Source organism: Oryzias melastigma, linkage group LG23 (genome assembly GCF_002922805.2).
Source record: "Oryzias melastigma strain HK-1 linkage group LG23, ASM292280v2, whole genome shotgun sequence".
NCBI classification, from domain to species: domain Eukaryota; kingdom Metazoa; phylum Chordata; class Actinopteri; order Beloniformes; family Adrianichthyidae; genus Oryzias; species Oryzias melastigma.
Genome location: NC_050534.1, coordinates 5,932,008 through 5,954,076, shown reverse-complemented (window position 1 = coordinate 5,954,076; position 22,069 = coordinate 5,932,008). Strand labels below are relative to the sequence as shown.

Sequence of the window (22,069 nt, the reverse complement as noted above, 5' to 3'; positions counted from 1 at the left end):
TATAATGAAGTTGCTCTGCGGTGTAAAGATGATGAATATTTCCCGAATTATTGGAATCGTGCAAAACTGTGTGGTGGGTGATTTTTTTTTTTAAAAAACTTTTTTACATTAGATTTGATGGGGTTAAAAGTTAAATATTTTATATTGTTTAATTTTTTTGTGCACTTTCTTTTGCTAATTATTATTGCACTCAATTCTATGTTTAAATGTAGTTGAAAGTTTCACCCAATTTATTTATTTTTTTCTTTGGTGGGGCGGGTAACTGTAGATAACCCTACTTGTCCCAGGGAAATGGTTTTTCAGAGCGAGGGTCCTGCTTTTGTGCCAAGCTGCTCACACCCAAACACTTCCACCTGTGACCAAGTCAGGACTTGTGTCTGTTCAGACGGTAAGCAGTGCCAAAATTTAGATATGATCCTATCACCATCAAATTTGTTATGTGGTGTTTTTTGCGTACCAGTTTGTGAGTGTTTATCAAAACCCTTTTGCAGGAAAAGTGCTGAATGATCGAGGAAATAAAACGGAATGTGTGAGGATATCCGACTGCCCCTGTACGTTTGCTGGAACGACTTTTAAACCTGGGCACGAGAGAAAGACAGGGTGTCAGACATGGTAATGGAATTAAACATTTGCTTTACCTTTTAAAGTAAATATTTCTCATCTTACTCTTTTTTGAAACATTCTTATGTCAAGTTGAAAAAAAAGTCAGCCAACACAAAGTAATGTTTGTTTTAGTGGTACACGTCTGTTTTTTTGCAAATAAGGTTGAGTGTTATTGTGAATACGCTAATGTGGCTACGTTTTATAAGTGGCAGAGTTCATTTTTTTGTGTTGCTAACATGGTTAGGACTGAGCATGGTAAAAATAAGGTTTGCTTTAGCTGTATCAGACTGTTTTTTATTGTATTGCAAACACGCAGGAGCCCTGGGTTCGATTCCCAGGGTTGTCCACTGATCTCCACCCAGATTGGGTCCCTAGGCAAGACCCTTGACGCTGCTGCCTAACTGGGTCCCTGTGCCCTCAAGTACAGGGTTGTGTCGGGAAGGGCATCCAGCGTAAAAACTCTGCCAAATCACTGATGCGAAACAGTGGGTGCTCTTACGCTGTGGCAACCCCGAAAGGGATAAGCCGAAAGCGAAAGAAGAAGAAGAAACATGGTTGGGAGTTACTGTGGTAACAGTAATGTTTGTTTTAACTGTGTCAGTTTATTTATTTTTTTTACATGCTGCAAACAAGGTTGGGTGTTTTTTTTAAATACACTCATGTGGCCTTGCTGTAGCTGAGTCAGACTGAATCTTTTATGTGTTGCTAACATCGTTGGGAGGTAGCATAGTAACATTGTGGTTGTTTTAGCAGGATCAGTCTGTTTTTATTTATTTATTTTATATCATTTAAAGAAGGTCAAGATTTAACTCTGTGCTAATGTTTCTAGTCTGTAACACGCTACTTCTAGTCTGTAGCGTGTTACAGACTAGTTCCGGAGTTCGTACAAACACAATTGGTAAAGTCTGACTGGCAAACTTATCTCCGACGCTGTTAATGTTGCATCCTATAGTGCAGAAAATACTGTAGATATAGATTGCAGTTAAATAAACATTTAAAATATATGTAACTACAATATCTATTATACTAATAGGCATTTTCCAAAGCTTTCATCGTCTGCATCAGAGTGCATTTGTAGAAATGTTTTAGCCTCAAGCACAAATCAAGCGAAAAACTGAAATAGTCTTTTAGGCAGACTAAAACTGTATGAGCGCTCGTTGACACATGGCTACAAAAGTAAATTCTGGCAGAAGCAATACGGGAAAACTTTATAATTTTTTTCCTTCCTCTTCTACCCAATTGCCGGCATTTCTTTGTAGCGTTGTTACAGTGTTGTTCATCACATACCCGGTGTGTCTATAGCTTTAGGATTTGTGAAGTGTAACCATACCAAAGACATTCAAACTAGGAGACTTTTCTTTTTCTTTTCTCAGCTACTGTAACCGTGGGAGTTGGGAATGCTCAGAAAACACCTGTTCTCCAAAGTGCACAGTTGAAGGACAGTATGTTAGGACATTTGATGGAAAATCCTACACACTGCCTAAAAGATGCAGATACGTAGTCTCAAAGGTAAACTATTACAACTATTCACATGCGTTGTAATAATTCAGTGTCTTGCTTTTTTTTAATGATTTCTCTGACCATATGCAGGGCTCCAACTTGACAATAAAAGCAGACTTTTCTTCATCGGAAACAGTATTGACAAAAGTTGAAATTAATCTTTTCGAGGTAAAGTAACTTTTAACGGTTGACTGATCAAAAAACGTCAGTTTTCCACAATGTTTAGCTAATTTTTATTCACTTAACATGTGCAGGAAACGTATACTTTTGAAGACAACAAAGTGAAATTTAAGGGCAAGGAAATTACAGAGCTCCATAGATCCGGTAAAAACATAAAAACTATTTGTCATATCCATTTTTTTTAACCTGTAACATTTTATGTATCAATAAATCCAATAAATCTTTGTCCTACCAGATCATGCCCTGGTTTTTTGGCAGTCCTCAATGTTTGTTCTGGTCCACACATCTTTTGATATGAAGATTCAAGTTCAGATGTCTCCTATAATGCAGCTTTACATCACTTTGCCAAGATCCCACACTGAAACTCTATCAGGTAGGCCAATGTGTTCCTAAATTGTTGAAAGTACCAACCTCTTCACAGGAATAGCATTCTAAATAAAGAAAAAGGCTTACATCTTCCAAGATGTGACTCAGTTGAATGGTTCTCCTATGCAAACTTTTCTTCAGGTCTTTGCGGCAACAGCAACAACGACACAACAGATGATTTCACCTCGAGCAACAACATTAGAGAGTCCTCTTCTGAGCCTTTTGCCTTGTCTTGGGGTTACGATCTAACCGGAAATCCTCAATGCATTAGCGAAAACATAGCTGACCTCTGCGTGAGCAGCGCTAACGGTAATAACCAGCTTTTTCAACCACTTGCAGAAACATTGGATCATGTTAAGGAAAACTTTAAAAGACATTATACAAATTGTCACCATCCAGCTTTGCTCAAAAATTGATTAGTGTCTGCAAACAACTACATTGACTTTTGATTTATTCTTTTGCAGAAATATATGCAGAATACAGGTGTGCTGGGTTGAATAATGAGGTGTTTGCCAACTGCCATAACTACATCTCACCCGATCAATATCAAGCAGTAAGAACCTTTACACTTACCAACTGATATGATTGACATTTAAATATGTTGCACAAATTCATCTTCTGTGAACTGCCATTTCCAGGCTTGCATTCAAGCAACCTGTAAGTGTGGCAACAATAAGAACGACTGTTTGTGCACTGCTTTGGGAAACTATGCAAAAGCCTGCTCCAGTTTGGGTGTTAAAGTTGGAGACTGGAGGACAGCTCTCAACTGCAGTAAGTTCCCATTTTAGTACATATGTTGCTTTGACAATAAACACAAGCAATGTGGTAGAGGAGACGAGTCATGTGACATGCATATGCGGTCCAAATCGGTGACGTCATATCTGGCGTCTGGAGAAAAACGTAAGAAGAGTAGTGAGCATGTTGTGCAAATTTTTAAATTCAGGGCACTGTATAATCTTGTACTATATAATTTTTTAGTAGTTAGGTATTAGGGTGGGAATCCAGTCATACAGTACCTATATTGATTCAGACTAAGTTACTAGGATTAAGAACTACAAGTTCTAGATCTTCCCTCATAACAAATTTGACCAGAAATGAAGTCCTCTCTGGGCTGCACGGTGGTGCAGTGGTTAGCACTCTTGCCTCACAGCGAGAAGGCCCCGGTTCGACTCCCGGCTGGGACCTTTCTGTGTGGAGTTTGCATGTTCTCCCCGTGCATGCGTGGGTTTTCACCGGGGACTCCGGCTTCCTCCCACCGTCCAAAAACATGCTTCATAGGTTCATTGGTGACTCTAAAATTGCCCCTAGGTGTGCATGTGAGAGTGGATGTGTGTGATTGAGGCCTTGCGACAGACTGGCGACCTGTCCAGGGTGTACCCCGCCTTCGGCCATCAGCAGCCGGGATAGGCTCCGGCGTCCCCGCGACCCCGAAAGGGACAAAGCGGTTAGGAAGATTGATGGATGGATGAAGTCCTCTCTGCATGTCCTTCTGGTAATGCCCATAGCTTTGACGCCTTGGATTGAAAAGTCTTCTCTCTTTAACTCCCACCTAGCCTTCTCCCATTTTTGGCATGCTGTTTGGTAGAGAAAGTAAATTCCTGTGCAGTTTAAAAATATCTTTGTCAGGAAAGTCCAAAGTCCGGCCAGTGGGCTAAATAAATTCAAATTTCAGGCCATACTCTCTAAAAACTGTATGTATGATTTCTTGATTATGGTTGGCTAATTTACGTTTTCATAATTACCACGAAGAGGCACTATCAGATAAGAACGTGCTATCTACGACAAGCTAACTGGGAATGAGCGGTGCGAAAAATGGCAAATTGACTGTAACTTAGGTAAAAATGTATTTAGATGTATTTGTCCAATGAGAAGGAGTTAAAAGTATGCCCCTGCAATAAAATGTTCATTAAATAGTTTATTAAAATTTGTTGTCGTTAAAATAAATCAAAGAACGCTGGCCGAAAGGTTGGTCCTTGATTATCTCCACCACACCAAATCAGGGCCTCTTTGAAAAACCTTTGGACAACCTTAGTTTAGGAAAAACTGGCTCAAGATGCAGCTTTTGTTCTTTTGCAAACCAGGACGCCTGGTTGATTGTCATGACTGTTTTTTAATGTGATTGTCATTTTCTATGTCAAAGCCATAAAATGTCAGACGAACCAGGCGTTCTCGTACAACAACGTGATCTGCAACAGTACATGCAGCACCTTGTCTGGCAATGACATTCGCTGCGAACTACAAGGAGATCCAGTGGAGGGCTGTGGCTGTCCAGAGGGGACACACCTGGGCGATGAAAACATCTGCATCTCAAAATCAAAATGTCCGTGTCATTACTCTGGCGTCACAGTTCCACCAGGACAACGAGTTATCGACGGCCTGCTATGGTACGTTGGTCAGGATTGTGTCTCTAATGCAAAGAGAAATACTGTAGTGGCTACTTCATAACCTGAGACAAGTTTCTGTTCTGTTTAAAGCAATTGCGAAAATGGTGAACTGCAGTGCAACAAAGACTGCGGTAAATTGATATTTTTTGTAATATTCAACCATTAGTGAAATTCTTAGTAAAATTTAAATGTAACATCTAAAAAGGTTTATATAACTGATATTATGATGTTTTTTAAGCATAACCTAACAGGTCCCTCTGATCTCTGTTAGGATGCACAAAAGGGAAAGTCTGCTATCACTGCTCACAAGGGTGGATGAACACCGCTCAGAAAACATGTGAAAGTCTCCTCAAGCCAGTTGTAAGTGAAATATAGTTTAGGAATTTTTGACTGGCTGTTCTATTGTTTTAATGTTTGGACATTTCAAGTTATAGACAGGTTTTTAAGAAAGTTTCTACTTTATTTGTGTCCTGTTCTAGTTTTACTTTTTTTTAGAAGGTAGACTTGAGGTTGGGGTTGCACAGTGGTGTAGTGGATACTTGGGATGTCTCCATTGATTTTTGGATTTTTTTAAGAGTCATTTAACTTTAAGTATCTGCCAAAATAAAGTCCACAAATCCAGGTGTTCCCCCATTTTTATTGTATTATCTAATTTTATTTTCTGGACAGAGCACTTCTGTGAAGTAGCTTGAACAATTAAGTAGTGAAACTATTACGTAGAAAAAATAGTTACCTCATAAAAACAGGTAAAAATTAGTCATGTGGGAAAGTTTGGATCACATGTGATTCCTATCTCCATTAGAAATTCCTAAAACTATGGATTTTCTTTTAAAAATGTTGTATTATGAATACGATGATGAGTATCAGGACTAGCTCATATAAATAAAAACATGTATTAGTTTTGGTTGTATTTGAGAGATTAAAGATTTTCACGTTCTCGTTAACAAGAAACAAAAATTTTTTTTTCTATAAAAATGTGTTTGGGGGTCGTTGGGTGAGTTAAGACAAAACACAAAAGACACTTGCTGTCAGTTTAAAATGTTTATCAAAAGACTATTTTAGCCCTGAAGATCCAATTTATCTTTTGCATATATTTTAAAACTAGAGATGATTGAGCGTTCCTCAAACTCTGAAACACTCTTCCTCTGTCCTTAATCTCTACTTACTCAACCCAATTTTATAAATCACAACTGAAAATGTTTTATTTCATGAGATTTTAAGCCAAATATGGGTTGGTGTAAATTTGAAGGGTTTAATTTTTAATGTGTTTGCTTTTAGCTTTATTCTGTGTTTTGAGTTGCTTTGACCTACAATGAAAACCACATTATTGGAAAACTGTACTGAGTTACTTCGCTTACTAAGCCTAATACTGCTGCTAATGAAACAACAAATATCCATCTGTCACTGATTTAACTGCAGATTCATAGAGCAAACGTTCTGTGTTTGATTTTTCAGGATTCAAGCTACAAATGTGTGAGCGGCTGTTACTGCCCATACGACCTTTACGAGGATCACAACAAAAACTGTGTTTCCAAAGACAAGTGTACATGCAGACACGACGACAAAGTGTTTGGTCCTGGAGAGCAACTCCAGACTGCCCGACAAACATGGTGAACATTCATTGATCCTTTAATAATTAGTAAAAATGTTCCACTTGTCTATTAACTATCGTTGGTGTGTTTCTGGATAAAAGCGTATGCATTGAAGGTGGCTGGAACTGCACGGATAACCCACAACCTGGAAGATGTCAAGTTTATGGCAATGGACATTTCCAGACTTTTGATTTAAAATGGTACCGCTTCGATGGACACTGTCAATACACACTTGTTGAGGTGAGAACACTAGAGAAGACTCCTGTATGTTTAACATAGAAATAAATAGCGCAAAAGTTACTCAAACAATATTTAAATAGAAAAGGATTCGGTCTAAGGAGGGATAAATTGTATTATGTCAACTAGTAAAGCACTTTAGTGAAGTCAGTTAGGTGGATATCTCAGACAAATTGTGCATTTTGTGTTACAAGCACTAAATTTAGCATAAATGTACCTCAGGCAAGGCAAGTTTATTTGCACATTTCATGAAGAGACAATTCGAAGTGCTTTACATAAAACATTAACCCTCATAATCTCTTATGTGGTCCAGATGACCCCACCCTTACATTGAGGTATCAGCCCTTCCATAACAAAGGTGGACGAAACTTCATGGTTGTGTCCGAATTCCCCTCCCTAATCACTATATAGTGCTTTCACCCTTTTTTTTCCTATCCGAATGTACTAATTCTAAAATCGAGTGCACTGGAAATATCCCAGGAGTCTTTACGAAAAACTAGCTTACATTGATGGTCACTAGATTAGCGGATATAGGCCACAATGCGTTGCACTCGAAAAAATTTCAGACAAATAAACGTGTTTAAATGTAATATTTGAATAAACCAACCACATTTTCACCATCTGAACGTAGTGGAGTCATAAATAAACAGCGTGAAGTGCTCATTGTTATTCATTTTTTTCCCTTTGAGAAATCGATGACGTCATATCCGGTCTTTAGAAAAACTAAAGAAAAGTAGTGAGCATCGTGTCCGAATTACCTTTAAAATCCAGGGCACTATATAGTCCCGCACTATATACTTTTTTAGTAGTTAGGGGTTAGGGGGATTCGGTCAAAGCCCATGTCTGTCATTGCACACCAGAAAATATCGACAATCATTGAAAAAAAAAAGTTCAGCCTACTGTCTTGTGGGGTCCAGATAAGCCCACTTTTAATGTAAACAAGCCCAGGAGAGCGCAAGGGTTAAAAGAAACAATCAAAAGAAATAGTAAAGATGTGATCCCTAAATTAAAATTAAAAGAAAGTAAAAAGATTTTAATTTAAAAAAAGCATAGATAAACAGTGCAGACGTAAACTTTTGAATACATACTAATCAAATGCAGCTGAGAACAGGTGAGTCTTTAACATGAATTTAAATCCACTTTGGATCCCTTCTTTCAGAAAAGTACGTTAGCAAAGAGATGAATCCAAAATGGTGGTCAATGTGTAAAGATGGCAGTCATACATTCCATTATTACAAAAATATTCAATGTCTATTTGCACCAATATCAACAATATGGGCTGTTCATACAGAAAATTCCGTCTTTAAACTTGAGAGTAGCTAGAGAGTACTATTGTTAGCATGAGTGCTGGTCAAGTGATGAGTGTGCGGTCTATGCTTACAATCAGATTTTAGTTTGTGTGAACATCCTATCGCTATACTTTGCACACTTATGTCAATACTTGTACCTTGATAATGACTAAAGTGCAGCATTAGGGCACCGCTCGACAGAATCACCTGAACATTATAAGTGTGTACGACTTATATTATCCTGAAAAAATACTTTACTGTACATTTTTCACATGTACACAAACCACAAGGGAACTGCAAGACTCACCTGTGCACCTTGTAAGCTGCAACCACACTGGACAATGAGTTTCAACCCAAAAACTGCATCAGCGGTTTGGGTCAAACCCTTAAGGAGTGCCTGTGACTAAAGCTTTTGCCAGTAAAATATGACTGGAAAAGTGTTATTGCAGCTTTGTGTCCATCATTGGTACAACACCAAGATTCCAAAAATAGCATGCAAACATAAATCTCTTTCTTTATGCAGCAGAAAAGGAATCTATATCCAGTATTGTTGCTCATTAGAATATGTATATATAAGTGTGAGTATAAAACCTTAAGTTTGCCACATTATACTTGGCATAACTGAATGTAACCTCCCCTGATTTGAAGGATGAAGACAACACTTTCTCCATCAGAGTGGAAACTGTACCTTGCTGTGAGAAAGAACTTACCTGCTCTCGTACAATCATTATGGACCTAAAGGTAAATAAACCACACTCTCATCAATTCTATAATATTCTAATCTTATTCTGTGTCCGTGGTGCAGCAGTAGGGTGGCTGACTCCTGATTGGAAGATGGCGGGTTTGATTCCTGCCTTTCCCGCCCATGTGTTGAAGTAACCTTGGGCAAGACACTGAACCCCAAATTGGTGGATGGTTGTCTCCGTTAGGCAGTGGAGCCACCACCAGTGTGTGAATGAATGTGTGCGACTGGGAGAATGGATCTGTGAACGTAAAGTGCTGTGTGCCTTCAGGAAAGGTAGAAAAGCACCATACAAGTCTACACCATTTACCAGTTTACCATTTAGTAACTGCAATGCAACACTCACACCGGCCTAGGAAATGCATGTTACAGCGACCACTAGGTAAACTCACATACACATGTTTTGGTCTCGACAGTTCAGAGCTCTCGCGTCCACGTACTAATTTTTTAATGGGCTGATGTTAATCTCAAGTATTTACCTGCAACCAAGCACAAAAAACGAAGGGAGGTTCACGTTGGCCTGAAGTATCACATGCGATCAAGATGCACATTGCTGCATTGCCTTCACATACTTGTCGCGTCCAAGACTAAATGTTGTTGTTGGTTACATGTATTAAGCTAACCCTAATTCTAACCCTGGGCTCCCACGGAAAGCATTATAGCTCAGGAGTATCGCAGAAGCAGTCTAGTTACAGCAGATGTCTCCCATTGGCTACCGGATGACTACTGCTACAGGCACTGCTGCTGAACTAACAAAACTCTGAACTCATGTAGGTTTGTGCGATAACCCACCAGTTATTACGATTTAGGTCGTTATTAGCCCCAACTTCACAGAAAGTGCTGCGACTCAGTCCAATGTCCGGTGGAAATGTAAACCCCAACAAAACAGAATTGATTCCACATATTTCTAAGATTATGTACAAAAATTCTGTTTATTTTTTAACCCTTATTTTGTGTCCTGGCTAAAATTGACCCATTTCCACACTTTTTAAAAATGTATTTATTTTTTTTATTTTAATTTGTCCTATTTGTCCTGTCCAACCGCTGAGCAAAGAGATACGAGCTGAGAGCCTCTTGCATTAGAAAGATTTTACTGTCACAACAGTGGTTTATTGAGTATAAACCCCCGTTGCATTTTATGCTAAATTTTATTTACATTGTTTATGTTTATATTTTTTTCCCATTTCCACACTTGAAAACTGGTCAATTTTGACTCAACCACAAATAAGGATTAAGTTAGTTTTTGGGCTCTACGTACAAAATGCGTGGCAATTGTGCATACTTTGGCATATCAGTACACTGTAAAAAATGAAACACTGGATCAATTAACAGAAATTGTTACTTTTTACATTTGAAGTTATTAATTTGTATCAAATTAAAATTTTGAGTTGATGGTTAACTCAACTAAAAAATTTAATTTGATATAAACTAATAATCTTAAATGTATCTTATTACAGAACTTTCGTTAATAGATCCAATGTTTCTCTTTACAACATGGAAATGCCAAGCAGTGGAAAAGCGATCATGAAAAGAAAAAAAAAATGTGTTTTAAGTTCAGCTGAAATTAAATGATACAGTCTTTTATATATCATAATAAAAAAGCCTGGATTTGCTCCGTTTCACTTTGACAACTTCTAACATGCGCTAGTATCAGCTAGCTACAGCCCAAAGAGAATATCATATACTAACAGCACGTTAAAAAAAATACATTCCTGAACCCACAAGACATACCCAGTGTGTACATAACATGAGATCTTCTTTGTGCTCTAATAATTACCTTGATAAAACTTTGTGATCTAGTTGGTTAAAATATCCTAGAAACTATGCATATTTTTTAATGTGTCAAAATGTTTCCACTTTAAGGGTGAAGTTTCTCTGACGCTAAGAGACATGATTATAAACAAAGAGTACGTAAATGGCTGGACTAGTGCAATAAATTCCCTCGTGACCATTCACACTGTGGGACTGTATTTCATCATTCTGGTACCCAGTCGAGGTATTACCTTAATCTGGGACAAACACACAAGGATCAGTATTGAACTTGATGGAACGTGGAAGGTGAGTGATAAGAATCATTCAAATTTGGATGAACTTGTCCCAAAATAAAATGCCTTCCTTCACTTTTTTAGAACAGAGTCAGAGGTCTTTGTGGGAACTTTGATTCCAATGAGAACAATGACCTACGGAGAAAAGGCTCCACAGGTGAAGTGTAGTTATTTTTTTTGTTGCTCTAAGACTTTTGCTGCTCTTGTTTGATAAATAAACATATATTTTTGTTTTTTACAGAGATAAGTAGTGCTGTGATCTTTGGTAACAGCTGGAAGATTGCCTCTCCTCCTTGTTCGGATGTGACCAACGAGGTATTTCCATGTGAACATAACTCCTACTGTAAAGCCTGGGCTGAGCGGCGCTGTTTGATCATCACTGGAGATACGTTTAAGAGCTGTCACTCTAAGGTATGGATGTATCCTGAATAATCCTTGTATCATTAATAATGACAAATCTACAGCATCTAGTTGCTTTGTGTTTCTACCCCTTGTACTTCTTTAATTATCCTCCAACTTTTTTAACCCCACCCCACTTCCCTTATCTTTTTACCCTTATACCTCACATCTCCAACATCACCTTCTCTTCTTCTCTCCCTTTATTTCCATCTAGTCCAACAAACAAATAGTATACAAGTATAACTAAAATAAATAAAGCTGAGCCTCAAATACAAAAGGGGTTTATACAAATATACACGACATGTGTTTGAAGATTGATAACCCTCTATTGTAACTGTAACATCTGTCAAACACAAGAGGCTCTAACCTCTGAGTTCAGGGTAGTACTGTAGACGCAGAGTTGCTAGCTTAGAGCACCTCACAACTCTGACCTAAGAGCAGTGCAATAAAAATGGCGAGCAATATTGAAACTATCCAGCAGTATTAAAACCACCTCATTTTTATTGGAGTGGATCTTTTAAACATTTCCTTCTGGTGCTTCATTTTACATGTCTACGTATTGAAAGACTTCAAACTAATGTCTCAATTTTGTTGTATGCATTTCTCAATCCTCAGGTTGACCCAAAGGCCTATTATGAAGCTTGTGTGATGGAGTCATGCTCTTGTGAGTTTGAGGGGAAGTTCTTGGGCTTCTGTACTGCAGTATCAGCATACGCAGAGGCCTGCAGTGACCAGAATGTCTGTATAAGCTGGAGAACACCTGATTTGTGCCGTAAGTTATATAACAAAATTTTCAACTGTTCAATTGTTCACACTGGAATGTCACTACCTAATATTAGCACACATCCACCACCTACAGATGGAAGAGACTTAGTGCAAAATGTCAAAGCGATGCAAGTCTTGCTCCTTTTTCTTTAGCAGTTCTACTCTGATATATGAAAGACTTGATGTCATATCTATTTTATTATCAATTTTCAAACATTTGACTCTTTATTGAAAAAAAGTGTCGCCACTACCAAACCTAAGTCCTCGATTGGTCAAAGTTTGACCTGGCTGAACTGTCATACGTTCAATTGCCCAAAATTTACTTAGAAAGTCCATTACTATATGTAAGTATGAAAGTTTTGAACGCACAAGCCCGAAACACGCATTTGTGAATGTAGCTCCATATATGTATCAATAAATCCCATTTACCTAGAGAAAAACGTTGCTTTTTCAAGTGCTGTTATCAAATTGAAAGGCCATATTGGTGACTAAGCAGTCTATTGTTTCTCACTACTTCAGGTTTTTTGGTCACAATGGTGACAAAGTAAATCTTATTGAATAATTCAGGAAGTAATCAAGACTGTCCTCAAATCATCTTCTTGACCATATCTGAACAACTAAAACAATACTTTTCTTAGGGTTTTCTACAAAGATTATAAATACTGTACTTCGAAGTTACTTTTGCAGTTTCTTTAAAGCCTGTGTGTGTACATCTACTATTATTTCTAACTGAACATATTTTTTTTTACTCTTTAGCGGTCTTTTGCGATTACTACAATAAACCGGGTGAGTGTAGCTGGCACTATGAACCCTGCGGTACAACACTGACGTGTGGCAAGGACAGCAGTTTTACAAACAAACTAGAAGGTAATCAAACTTCTTTTCATCATGAATGAATGAATGAATGAATGAAATGGTTTATTTCAAGAAATCAGGTCACAATACATGACATAACATATCCCTTAATGAATCACAAGTAGATCGCTTGAAAGGAAGTGGAAGGAAGCGAACTTAATGCCACCTCTACTCGACCATACCATTTTCTCTACATGAATTATCAATATCCGGTTCAGGACTTAATATCAAATATTAATATATTCAGGCTATTAAGGATCATTAATATCATTAATGTAATCAAGTTTCAAAGCAGCCACAACAAATCATTTCTGTTAAATCAGTAACAATAATCTAATATTCTCATTGAAAAGAGAGACTTTGTGCAGATTGTATTCAAAGTATTATGATAATACAAAAAAGTAATAATTAAATCATCTTAATTTGCTAATGCAGTAAAAATCTAAATATTCTCATTAAAAAAGACAATTGATTATAAAAATAGAGAGTTGAGGAGAGCTGGAGACACACGTCTGCTCGTGATCCGGAAGCGGAATCCCCACTTAAAGGCTTTAATTTCAGCAAACAATGAGTTTCTCTGTTTTGTGCAAAAAAAGAAAAAAACTGAGTATTTATACCACAGCTTAAGTAGATTAACTTTGTCTCACATGTTTTGAGAAAATATATTCTAAATAGCTATTTATATACGAGTATGAAAATATGTGTGGCATTTGGGTATGAGTATATATATATATTTTTTTTAGTCAAACAAAGGAAATGCAATAATGTTGTAAACAAAAGCATATTTAAAGTAGTATTTAATTAAGAAATCCTGCAAGCACTTATTTAAAAACTTACCAACTCACATTGACCTTTTGACCTTTTATTCAAAATCTTGCCTTTCTGTCCTCTTCTTTTTTACAATTAACAATGACAAAGTAAAGTGGAAATATTTTTAAAGCAAGGGAAAATAAGCTGAGTGACCTTTATAATTTTAAAAAAAATAGGAATTCTGGAAAGTTGTTGCCATTATGACAAATTTTTTGGTCAAATCTATAATTAATACATTGTCTTAATACCACCTAACTCCAAATAAAGAGAAATACTATTAAAAGATTTTAAGGTTTGGGTTTGATGATTTTAACAATGTTGGAGGGTGCTTTAACAGTCTCTGATGCTACTGAGTTTCCAAAAAACAGTTTATCAAAACAGTCAGAGCACAGCATTGAAAATGCCTTTTAAACTTTTTGTAGATTACATTTGAGTATTAACTTAAAGTAAAAATAACAGTTTTCTCCAAACATGAAATACATTTGATATATTTTTGGTTTTAGGTTGCTACCCAAGATGTCCAAAAGAAACACCATACTTTGATGAAAATACAAACAAATGCACTCAACTCAGGAACTGCAGCTGTTATTTCAATGACACCGTTGTTCCATCAGGACGGGTATCTCATGAGTGGTAAGTTTCCTGCACCAAATATAATTGGAAAACCGAATGATACATTAATTCGCTTCTTATTTTTCTCTATTTTAATTAAGCTCCTGTTCAAATGGAACAGTTTACTGTTGTAAGTATAAAACATAATCAAAATTCCCTTTTTTGAATTTGTATTCAAGTTATTTAAAAAAGGTTGTTTTCCACAGCACCACCAACTACAACTACTACTACCACCACCACCACAGTGACACCATCAACTACACCTCCAACAACTACTACCTTGACACCAACAACTACACCTACAACAACTACAACAACTACAACTACTACAACGACCACCATGACACCAACAACTACAACTACAACCACTACCTTAACACCAACAACTACACCTCCAACAACCACTACCTTGACACCATCGACTACAACTACATCCACAACTACTACGACAACTACCTTGACACCAACAACTACACCTACAACGACAACTACATCCACAACTACTACAACGACCACTGTGACACCAACAACACCTACAACGACAACCACAACTACTACCTTGACACCAACAACTACACCTATAACAACAACTACATCCACAACTACTACAACAACAACCACAGTGACACCAACAACACCTACAACAACAACCACAACTACCACATTAACACCAACTACAACACCTCCAACTACTACAACCACATCCACAACTACTACAACAACCACCTCGACACCAACAACTACACCTACAACCACCACCACTGTGACACCTACAACAACACCTACAACATCCACAACTACATCCACCACTACTACAACCACAACCTTGACACCTACAACTACACCCACAACAACCACCACTGTGACATCAACAACTACAACGACCTCCACTACAACTACAACTACTACCTTGACACCCACAACTACACCTCCAACAACAACCACATTGACTCCTTCAAGTACACCAACAAGTACATCTACCACTACATCTACTACTACTACAACCACTACCTTGACACCAACAACTACACCTCCAACAACAACCACCTCAACACCTACAACTACATCTACAACAACTACTACAACTACCTTGACACCATCAACAACGCCTTCAACAACCACAACAGTGACACCAACAACTACACCTACAACTACTACAACTACATCTACAACTACTACAACAACTACCTTAACACCAACAACTACACCTACAACCACCACCACAATGACGCCTACAACAACACCTACAACTACATCTACAACTACATCCACAACTACCACAACCACTACTTTGACACCCACAACTACACCCACAACAACCACTACAGAGACACCTACAACTCAACCTACAAGTACATCTACAACTACAACTACTACTACAACCACTACCTTGACACCTACAACTACACCCACAACAACCACCACAGTGACACCTACAACTCCACCTACAAGTACATCTACAACTACATCTACTACCACTACAACCACTACCTTGACACCTACAACTACACCCACAACAACCACCACTGTGACATCTACAACTACACCAACAACTACAACTACCTCCACTACTACTACAACTACCCTGACACCAACAACTACACCTCCAACAACAACCACCTCAACATCTACAACAACATCTACAACAACAACTACTACTACTACAACTACCTTGACACCATCAACAACGCCTACAACAACCACAACGGTGACACCAACAACTACACCTACAACTACAACTACATCTACAACTACTACAACAACTACCTTAACACCAACAACAACACCTACAACCACCACCACAATGACGCCTACAACAACACCTACAACTACATCTACAACTACATCCACAACTACCACAACCACTACTTTGACACCCACAACTACACCCACAACAACCACTACAGAGACACCTACAACCCAACCTACAAGTACATCTACAACTACAACTACTACTACAACCACTACCTTGACACCAACAACTACACCCATAACAACCACCACAGTGACACCTACAACTCCACCAACAAGTACATCTACAACTACATCTACTACCACTACAACCACTACCTTGACACCTACAACTACACCTACAACAACCACCACTGTGACATCTACAACTACACCAACAACTACAACTACCTCCACTACTACTACAACTACCCTGACACCAACAACTACACCTCCAACAACAACCACCTCAACATCTACAACTACATCTACAACAACAACTACAACCACTACCTTGACACCTACAACTACACCCACAACAACCACCACAGTGACACCTACAACTCCACCTACAAGTACATCTACAACTACATCTACTACCACTACAACCACTACCCTGACACCAACAACTACACCTACAACCACCACCACAATGACGCCTACAACAACACCTACAACTACATCTACAACTACATCCACAACTACCACAACCACTACCTTGACACCAACAACTACACTTCCAACAACTTCAACTACATCTACAACTACTACAACTACTTTAACCCCAACAACTACACCTACAACGACAACTACAACCACAACTACGACAACAACTACTACACTGACACCATCAACTACAACTACATCCACAACTACTACAACAACCACTTTGACACCAACAACTACACCAACAACTACAACTACATCCACAACTACTACAACAACCACCTTGACACCAACAACTACACCTACAACGACAACTACATCCACGACTACGACAACTACTACTTTAACACCATCAACTACAACTTCATCCACAACTACTACAACAACAACCACTCTGACACCTACAACTTCATCTACAACTACTACAACAACCACATTGACTCCAACAACTACACCATCAACAACCACTACCTTGACACCTTCAACTACCACAACAACCACAGTAATACCAACTACACCTACAAGTACTTCTACAACTACATCCACAACAACTACGACCACCACCGTTACCCCATCAACTACACCAACAACTACATCCACAACTACTACAACAACCACCCTGACACCAACAACTACTCCTATTTGTGAATGTAGAGACATTCAAAATGACAAACGTTGGCCATGCGGTGCAACATGGAAGGAGAACTGTTTTAACAAGACATGTGAAGACAAGAAGATTATCTCAACCACAGTACCTTGTCCAGGTCCTATAAAACCCAGCTGTCCCAGAAATAAGATGACAAAAGTCACAGATGGATGCTGCGAAGAGTGGAAATGTGACTGTGAGTGTATAAAAAAGTTATATTTTTCCATAAAATGTTTATTTTTATTTGAAATATTTTTCCAGCTCATACAATTATACTAATCCTTTAAATGCAATATCTACAGGTGTCTGTGAGTTGTATGGGGACCCCCATTACATATCTTTTGAAGGAGTAAACTTTGATTTTATAGAAAACTGCACCTATGTTTTGGTTGAGGAAGTGAATCCAGTTTATAATCTGACCATTGCTGTGGACAACTACTACTGTATGCCTCAGATCAAAGGCTCCTGCGTTAAGGGTATTATCCTGAAATATAAAATGAACACTGCCACACTAAATATATATACAAATGCAAATGAAAAAGAGGAAGTGCAGGTAAACAACTTTTTCTTTCTTTCTTTTTTCATACATGTACATATACATATGCATTTGTAAATGACTCAAAACTTGTTTTTGTAATCTGTCTCAGGCCACCCTCAACAGTGTGACCATTCAGCCACCTTTTGAAAAGGATGGGTTAAGGTTCGAGTCCACAAAGAAGAAAGTGTTTATCCATCTTCCAGAGATTCGGTCCTTTATTTCTCTTACTCCTTATAATACGTTGGTTGTCAGTTTAGCCATGGAATTTTTCCACAACAAAGTCCAGGGACAGTGCGGTAAGATTTTCAGCAACAAGTTTCATCTTTCCAACACAACCTTTATTCTTTCCCTCAATTGTATTTAGTTGTAAATTATCATTCTAAATAACACAATCCAATGCATATTTTGCACTAAGCAACCCAATTAAATCTTTTTTAGGTGAGTGTGGGGCTCCAGGTTCATGTGTTCGTAGAGGTGGTAAAGTGGAGGATGATACCTGCTGTGAAAAGACTTCACATAGCTGGGTATATCATGACCCTCAGAAGCCATCCTGTTCATCGAAGGATGTACCTTGTAACATACCCACCCCACCCAGCCCACACACACTTTGCAATGAAACAAACAATCTTTGTGATCTTCTTAACCACCAGTAAGTTTCAAATGTTCTAGTTTTAATTATGTGTGAGGTGTTCCTAAGCGAAAAGTAGTAGTAGTACACTTACAGTTTATTTAATTTAGTATACTTCAATATAAGTCTAGCAAGTATTCTATAAAGACAATGTATGTGTAGTGCAGGAAGTATACTAACTGAACACTTCTTTAGACTAAATTGTAACATTTTAAGTTAAGAATATATAAATAGTATATAAAAGGTAAACTTCTGGGATACTGCTTCACTTATACTACAAGTATACCAGTACTTGTAGTCCACTTACACCTGATTTACAGTGGCCCGTCTGCGATGCGTCTTCCTAGTTACATGCATCATATCTTTTGTGCCATTAATGATGTTTTTGTACTTTTAAAATTAAACTTGGGTTGTCCATAGGGAAAATGGAGGCTGGAGTTATATACACTGTTTTAGTGCATTATCGTCTAGCATGTCAAATGCAGTGCTATACATTTGTCTTTTCTTTCTTCTTCTTAGTCTTTTGGCACTTGTTGAGGAGCTGAATGATGCTTTTATCCTTTACTTCCTCTGAGCCTACATTTTTGGTTCTTGTGCACCACACCACATTTTACTCTCTTAGAAATTGTTCTGATAAGATGGTGTTTGAATTTGATTGAGAAAAAAGTTTCCACACTAAGAAACGGGATAGCCATTCCCTCCTGCCCAGACGGAATCCACGCGGTTGGATACACCAACAAGCCATGGGGGAAGTGGAGGCTAGTGTGTCTGGCCAAGCTGTCTGTGGAAGAGGTTGAAGTTGTGTGTATCTAATTGGATTTCTCACAAGTGGGATAGGGGGAAACTTATGATTTATTGGACAGTCTTGGAAGCTCCAAAGAGTGAGTGGGGGGAATACAACGGGTTGTAAAGACTCACAGCGATAAACTCTCACAAACTGATCAAAGGCACAATGCGTCAGATGCAACGTGACTCAGGCAATGTAAATATTCAGATAGATAAATGAAAATAAATACTATAAATAAATATTATAAATATTGATAAATGATTCTTGTGTACACACAACGGACACGTAATTCAGACAGACCCGTGTTTGTAAAAGGGTTCAAAACAAATTTTTGTCATGATAATAGCTTTTTGGCATTAATTGAATCTTCTCTCCCAGAGTCTTTTCAGATTGCAGAAAAAAAGTCAATTTGACGGTCATACACACGAACTGCGAATTTGACGGCTGCCCTGACAAAAATGCTTCTTGTTCTGCTCTGGAGAAAGCTGCTGAAGATTGTAAAAATGCAGGTTATTGTGTTGACTGGAGAAACTTCACCAATGGAACTTGTCGTAAGTGCTTTTTTCGCACTTAAAGTCTAAAAACCCAAAGACGATCTTCACAATAACTTTTGGTCATCGTGTTGTGCAAAAGCTTAAATTTTCTTGGTAATGTTTTAGCGACCAGTTGCCCAGAAGGATTGGTTTACGAAGAATGCCGAAATACTAATGATGACTACTGCGCTGGAGGGTATGAAAATAAACATCTATCTTACTCAATTTGCAGAATCCATTGATTAGTTATGCATTAAATGTTCTACTTTGTTCAATGGTCCATGCAGAGAACGTCACAAAGGAGACTCCCTTGATAGTGTCAGTGCAGGTTGCTTTTGCCCCAAAGGCCAAATAAGATCAGCAGCACACTCAAACACCTGTGTAAAAGACTGTCAGTGTAAGTACTCTGCCTTACAAGGAGTTTGCTTAAAGTCTTTAAAATAAACATGCTGTATGTGTTCTCCTTTCTTCTCAGTTTGCAAAGGACCATTAGGAGAACCCAAACTGGTAAATTCTTTGCGGTTCATTAAAAATGTCAATTGGTTTAATGTACAGCTCTAATTCATTCATATATTCTTTTTGCTTTGTAGCCTGGTGAAAAGTGGGTGACCGACTGTTTTCTATGCGAATGTGATAACCAAACTGTAACGGAAAAGTGTGAGAAAATACCAGAAAAAAACCCACCTATCTGTAAACCCAATGAGATTCTGGTGAATGAGTCTTGCTGCTATATTTGCGGTAAGAGCTTAAATTTCCTTTTTTGTATTCTCATTTTTTAATGCATCACTGTAACTTAGAATAACTGTTATTATAATAATATATTATCTAAGACTAACTGTTGAAGTTAATAACTATCTATAAACTATAAAAATAAAATTGTTGCATCAGATGTAATGTTGTAAGGAATTTTTATTTATGAATAAATGTGGCTAGGAAGCTGCAAAAATAAGAGTCAAATTTTAATTCATGATTTGTACTTCTTCTCTTCAGTTGAGAAGACTTGCACTTATCAGGGAAGGACGTACAAGGTAAGTTAATTCTGGTTATTCCTTTCTTTTTAGTCACCAAGATGCTCAGACCTCTTGCAGACATTCATTATTTTGTGTGTGCTTGTGTAGGTGGGAGACCAATGGAAAGACACCAACTATCCTTGCATGTCCCTCAGCTGCACACTAGATGGCATCAAGACAGAGAAAACAGTTTGTAATGCACAGAACTGCCTTGATGTAAGAGTTTGGGTCATTATTTTCACTCTTGTTGAGTCAAGTGATTTCGAAAAAATTAAACTTTTTACAAAATAATTGACAGATTTTTTTTCTTTTTCAGGAGGACAAGGTTTGGGATGACCAGAAATGTTGTTTCACATGTAAGATCAATTTATTTGTACAGGAATGCATTCAGGGATATTTTTATATTGTACTATAATCTAATTTTCAACTTCAAGTCACTGTATATTTTATATACATTATATATATATATATATATATATATATATATATATATATATATATACATTCATGAAACCTTAAAAGTTTTCTCACGTTTTCTTGTTTTTCTGTCCAGGCACCTCACGCAAACCACAGTGCTCTCCCACACTGACAAACATAACCACCACTGTAGAGAACTGTACTGCTGTTATAGAAGTCCCTGTATGCATGGGTCAGTGCTATAGTCAGCCCAGGTGAGAAGACTCCTTATTTTCAATTTTTGTTAATGTTTTTGGAGATTTAATCGTCACTTATTTTCTTTTAACACAAATTTTCCAGCACCAACAGTATGATGAAATCTGGTGTCCTGGAAGTGCATCAGGTCTGCAAATGCTGTGAGACGCTGGAGTCGGAGAAGAGATCAATGGAGCTAAGTTGCAAAGACAACTCCAAGAAAACAATCAACTATGAGTATGTTAAAACCTGCGACTGCAAAATATGCAAAAACGAGTAAAACAGAAGCACATTTTTTTCCAAGCTAATCTTTAAAGCTGATCTGAAAATAAAATGAAGATGTTATCTTTGTTCTTTCTCTTAATCAAACACTGAAGTTCTCTTCCTGATTGTTCTTTCCTTTCAATAAATCTGTTCTTTAAGCATCGCATGGTGTGGCATTGTGTCTTTTTTTTTGTGCCACTTGTGGGTTAAATAATAAGTCACTTGATCGCAAACTC

General features: G+C 37.7%; 2 protein-coding genes across 2 annotated transcripts in view; one reads left to right on the top strand and one right to left on the bottom strand.

Annotated features, from left to right (window-relative positions):
* Positions 1–22,018, top strand: part of LOC112159125 (mucin-2) — a 26,195-nt gene extending 4,177 nt beyond the window's left edge. The window contains exons 8-44 of the mRNA XM_036210366.1: positions 11–73; positions 269–388; positions 492–612; positions 1,977–2,112; positions 2,194–2,271; positions 2,358–2,427; positions 2,519–2,656; positions 2,791–2,958; positions 3,114–3,202; positions 3,288–3,420; positions 4,790–5,033; positions 5,124–5,164; positions 5,305–5,393; positions 6,489–6,643; positions 6,727–6,865; positions 8,800–8,892; positions 10,757–10,951; positions 11,023–11,095; positions 11,180–11,349; positions 11,953–12,109; positions 12,859–12,969; positions 14,271–14,400; positions 14,481–14,509; positions 14,586–17,618; positions 17,725–17,975; positions 18,070–18,256; positions 18,399–18,609; positions 19,754–19,926; positions 20,035–20,104; positions 20,196–20,305; positions 20,384–20,415; positions 20,499–20,646; positions 20,899–20,936; positions 21,027–21,134; positions 21,235–21,274; positions 21,472–21,589; positions 21,675–22,018. Coding sequence (XP_036066259.1) covers positions 11–73; positions 269–388; positions 492–612; positions 1,977–2,112; positions 2,194–2,271; positions 2,358–2,427; positions 2,519–2,656; positions 2,791–2,958; positions 3,114–3,202; positions 3,288–3,420; positions 4,790–5,033; positions 5,124–5,164; positions 5,305–5,393; positions 6,489–6,643; positions 6,727–6,865; positions 8,800–8,892; positions 10,757–10,951; positions 11,023–11,095; positions 11,180–11,349; positions 11,953–12,109; positions 12,859–12,969; positions 14,271–14,400; positions 14,481–14,509; positions 14,586–17,618; positions 17,725–17,975; positions 18,070–18,256; positions 18,399–18,609; positions 19,754–19,926; positions 20,035–20,104; positions 20,196–20,305; positions 20,384–20,415; positions 20,499–20,646; positions 20,899–20,936; positions 21,027–21,134; positions 21,235–21,274; positions 21,472–21,589; positions 21,675–21,849 — 7,436 coding nt within the window. The 3' untranslated portion in view covers positions 21,850–22,018. The remainder of the gene's footprint in view (positions 1–10; positions 74–268; positions 389–491; positions 613–1,976; positions 2,113–2,193; positions 2,272–2,357; positions 2,428–2,518; positions 2,657–2,790; positions 2,959–3,113; positions 3,203–3,287; positions 3,421–4,789; positions 5,034–5,123; positions 5,165–5,304; positions 5,394–6,488; positions 6,644–6,726; positions 6,866–8,799; positions 8,893–10,756; positions 10,952–11,022; positions 11,096–11,179; positions 11,350–11,952; positions 12,110–12,858; positions 12,970–14,270; positions 14,401–14,480; positions 14,510–14,585; positions 17,619–17,724; positions 17,976–18,069; positions 18,257–18,398; positions 18,610–19,753; positions 19,927–20,034; positions 20,105–20,195; positions 20,306–20,383; positions 20,416–20,498; positions 20,647–20,898; positions 20,937–21,026; positions 21,135–21,234; positions 21,275–21,471; positions 21,590–21,674) is intronic.
* The window catches only part of LOC112156560 (proton myo-inositol cotransporter), a 158,582-nt gene that overhangs the window by 124,471 nt on the left and 12,042 nt on the right, over positions 1–22,069 (bottom strand). The window lies entirely within an intron of this gene.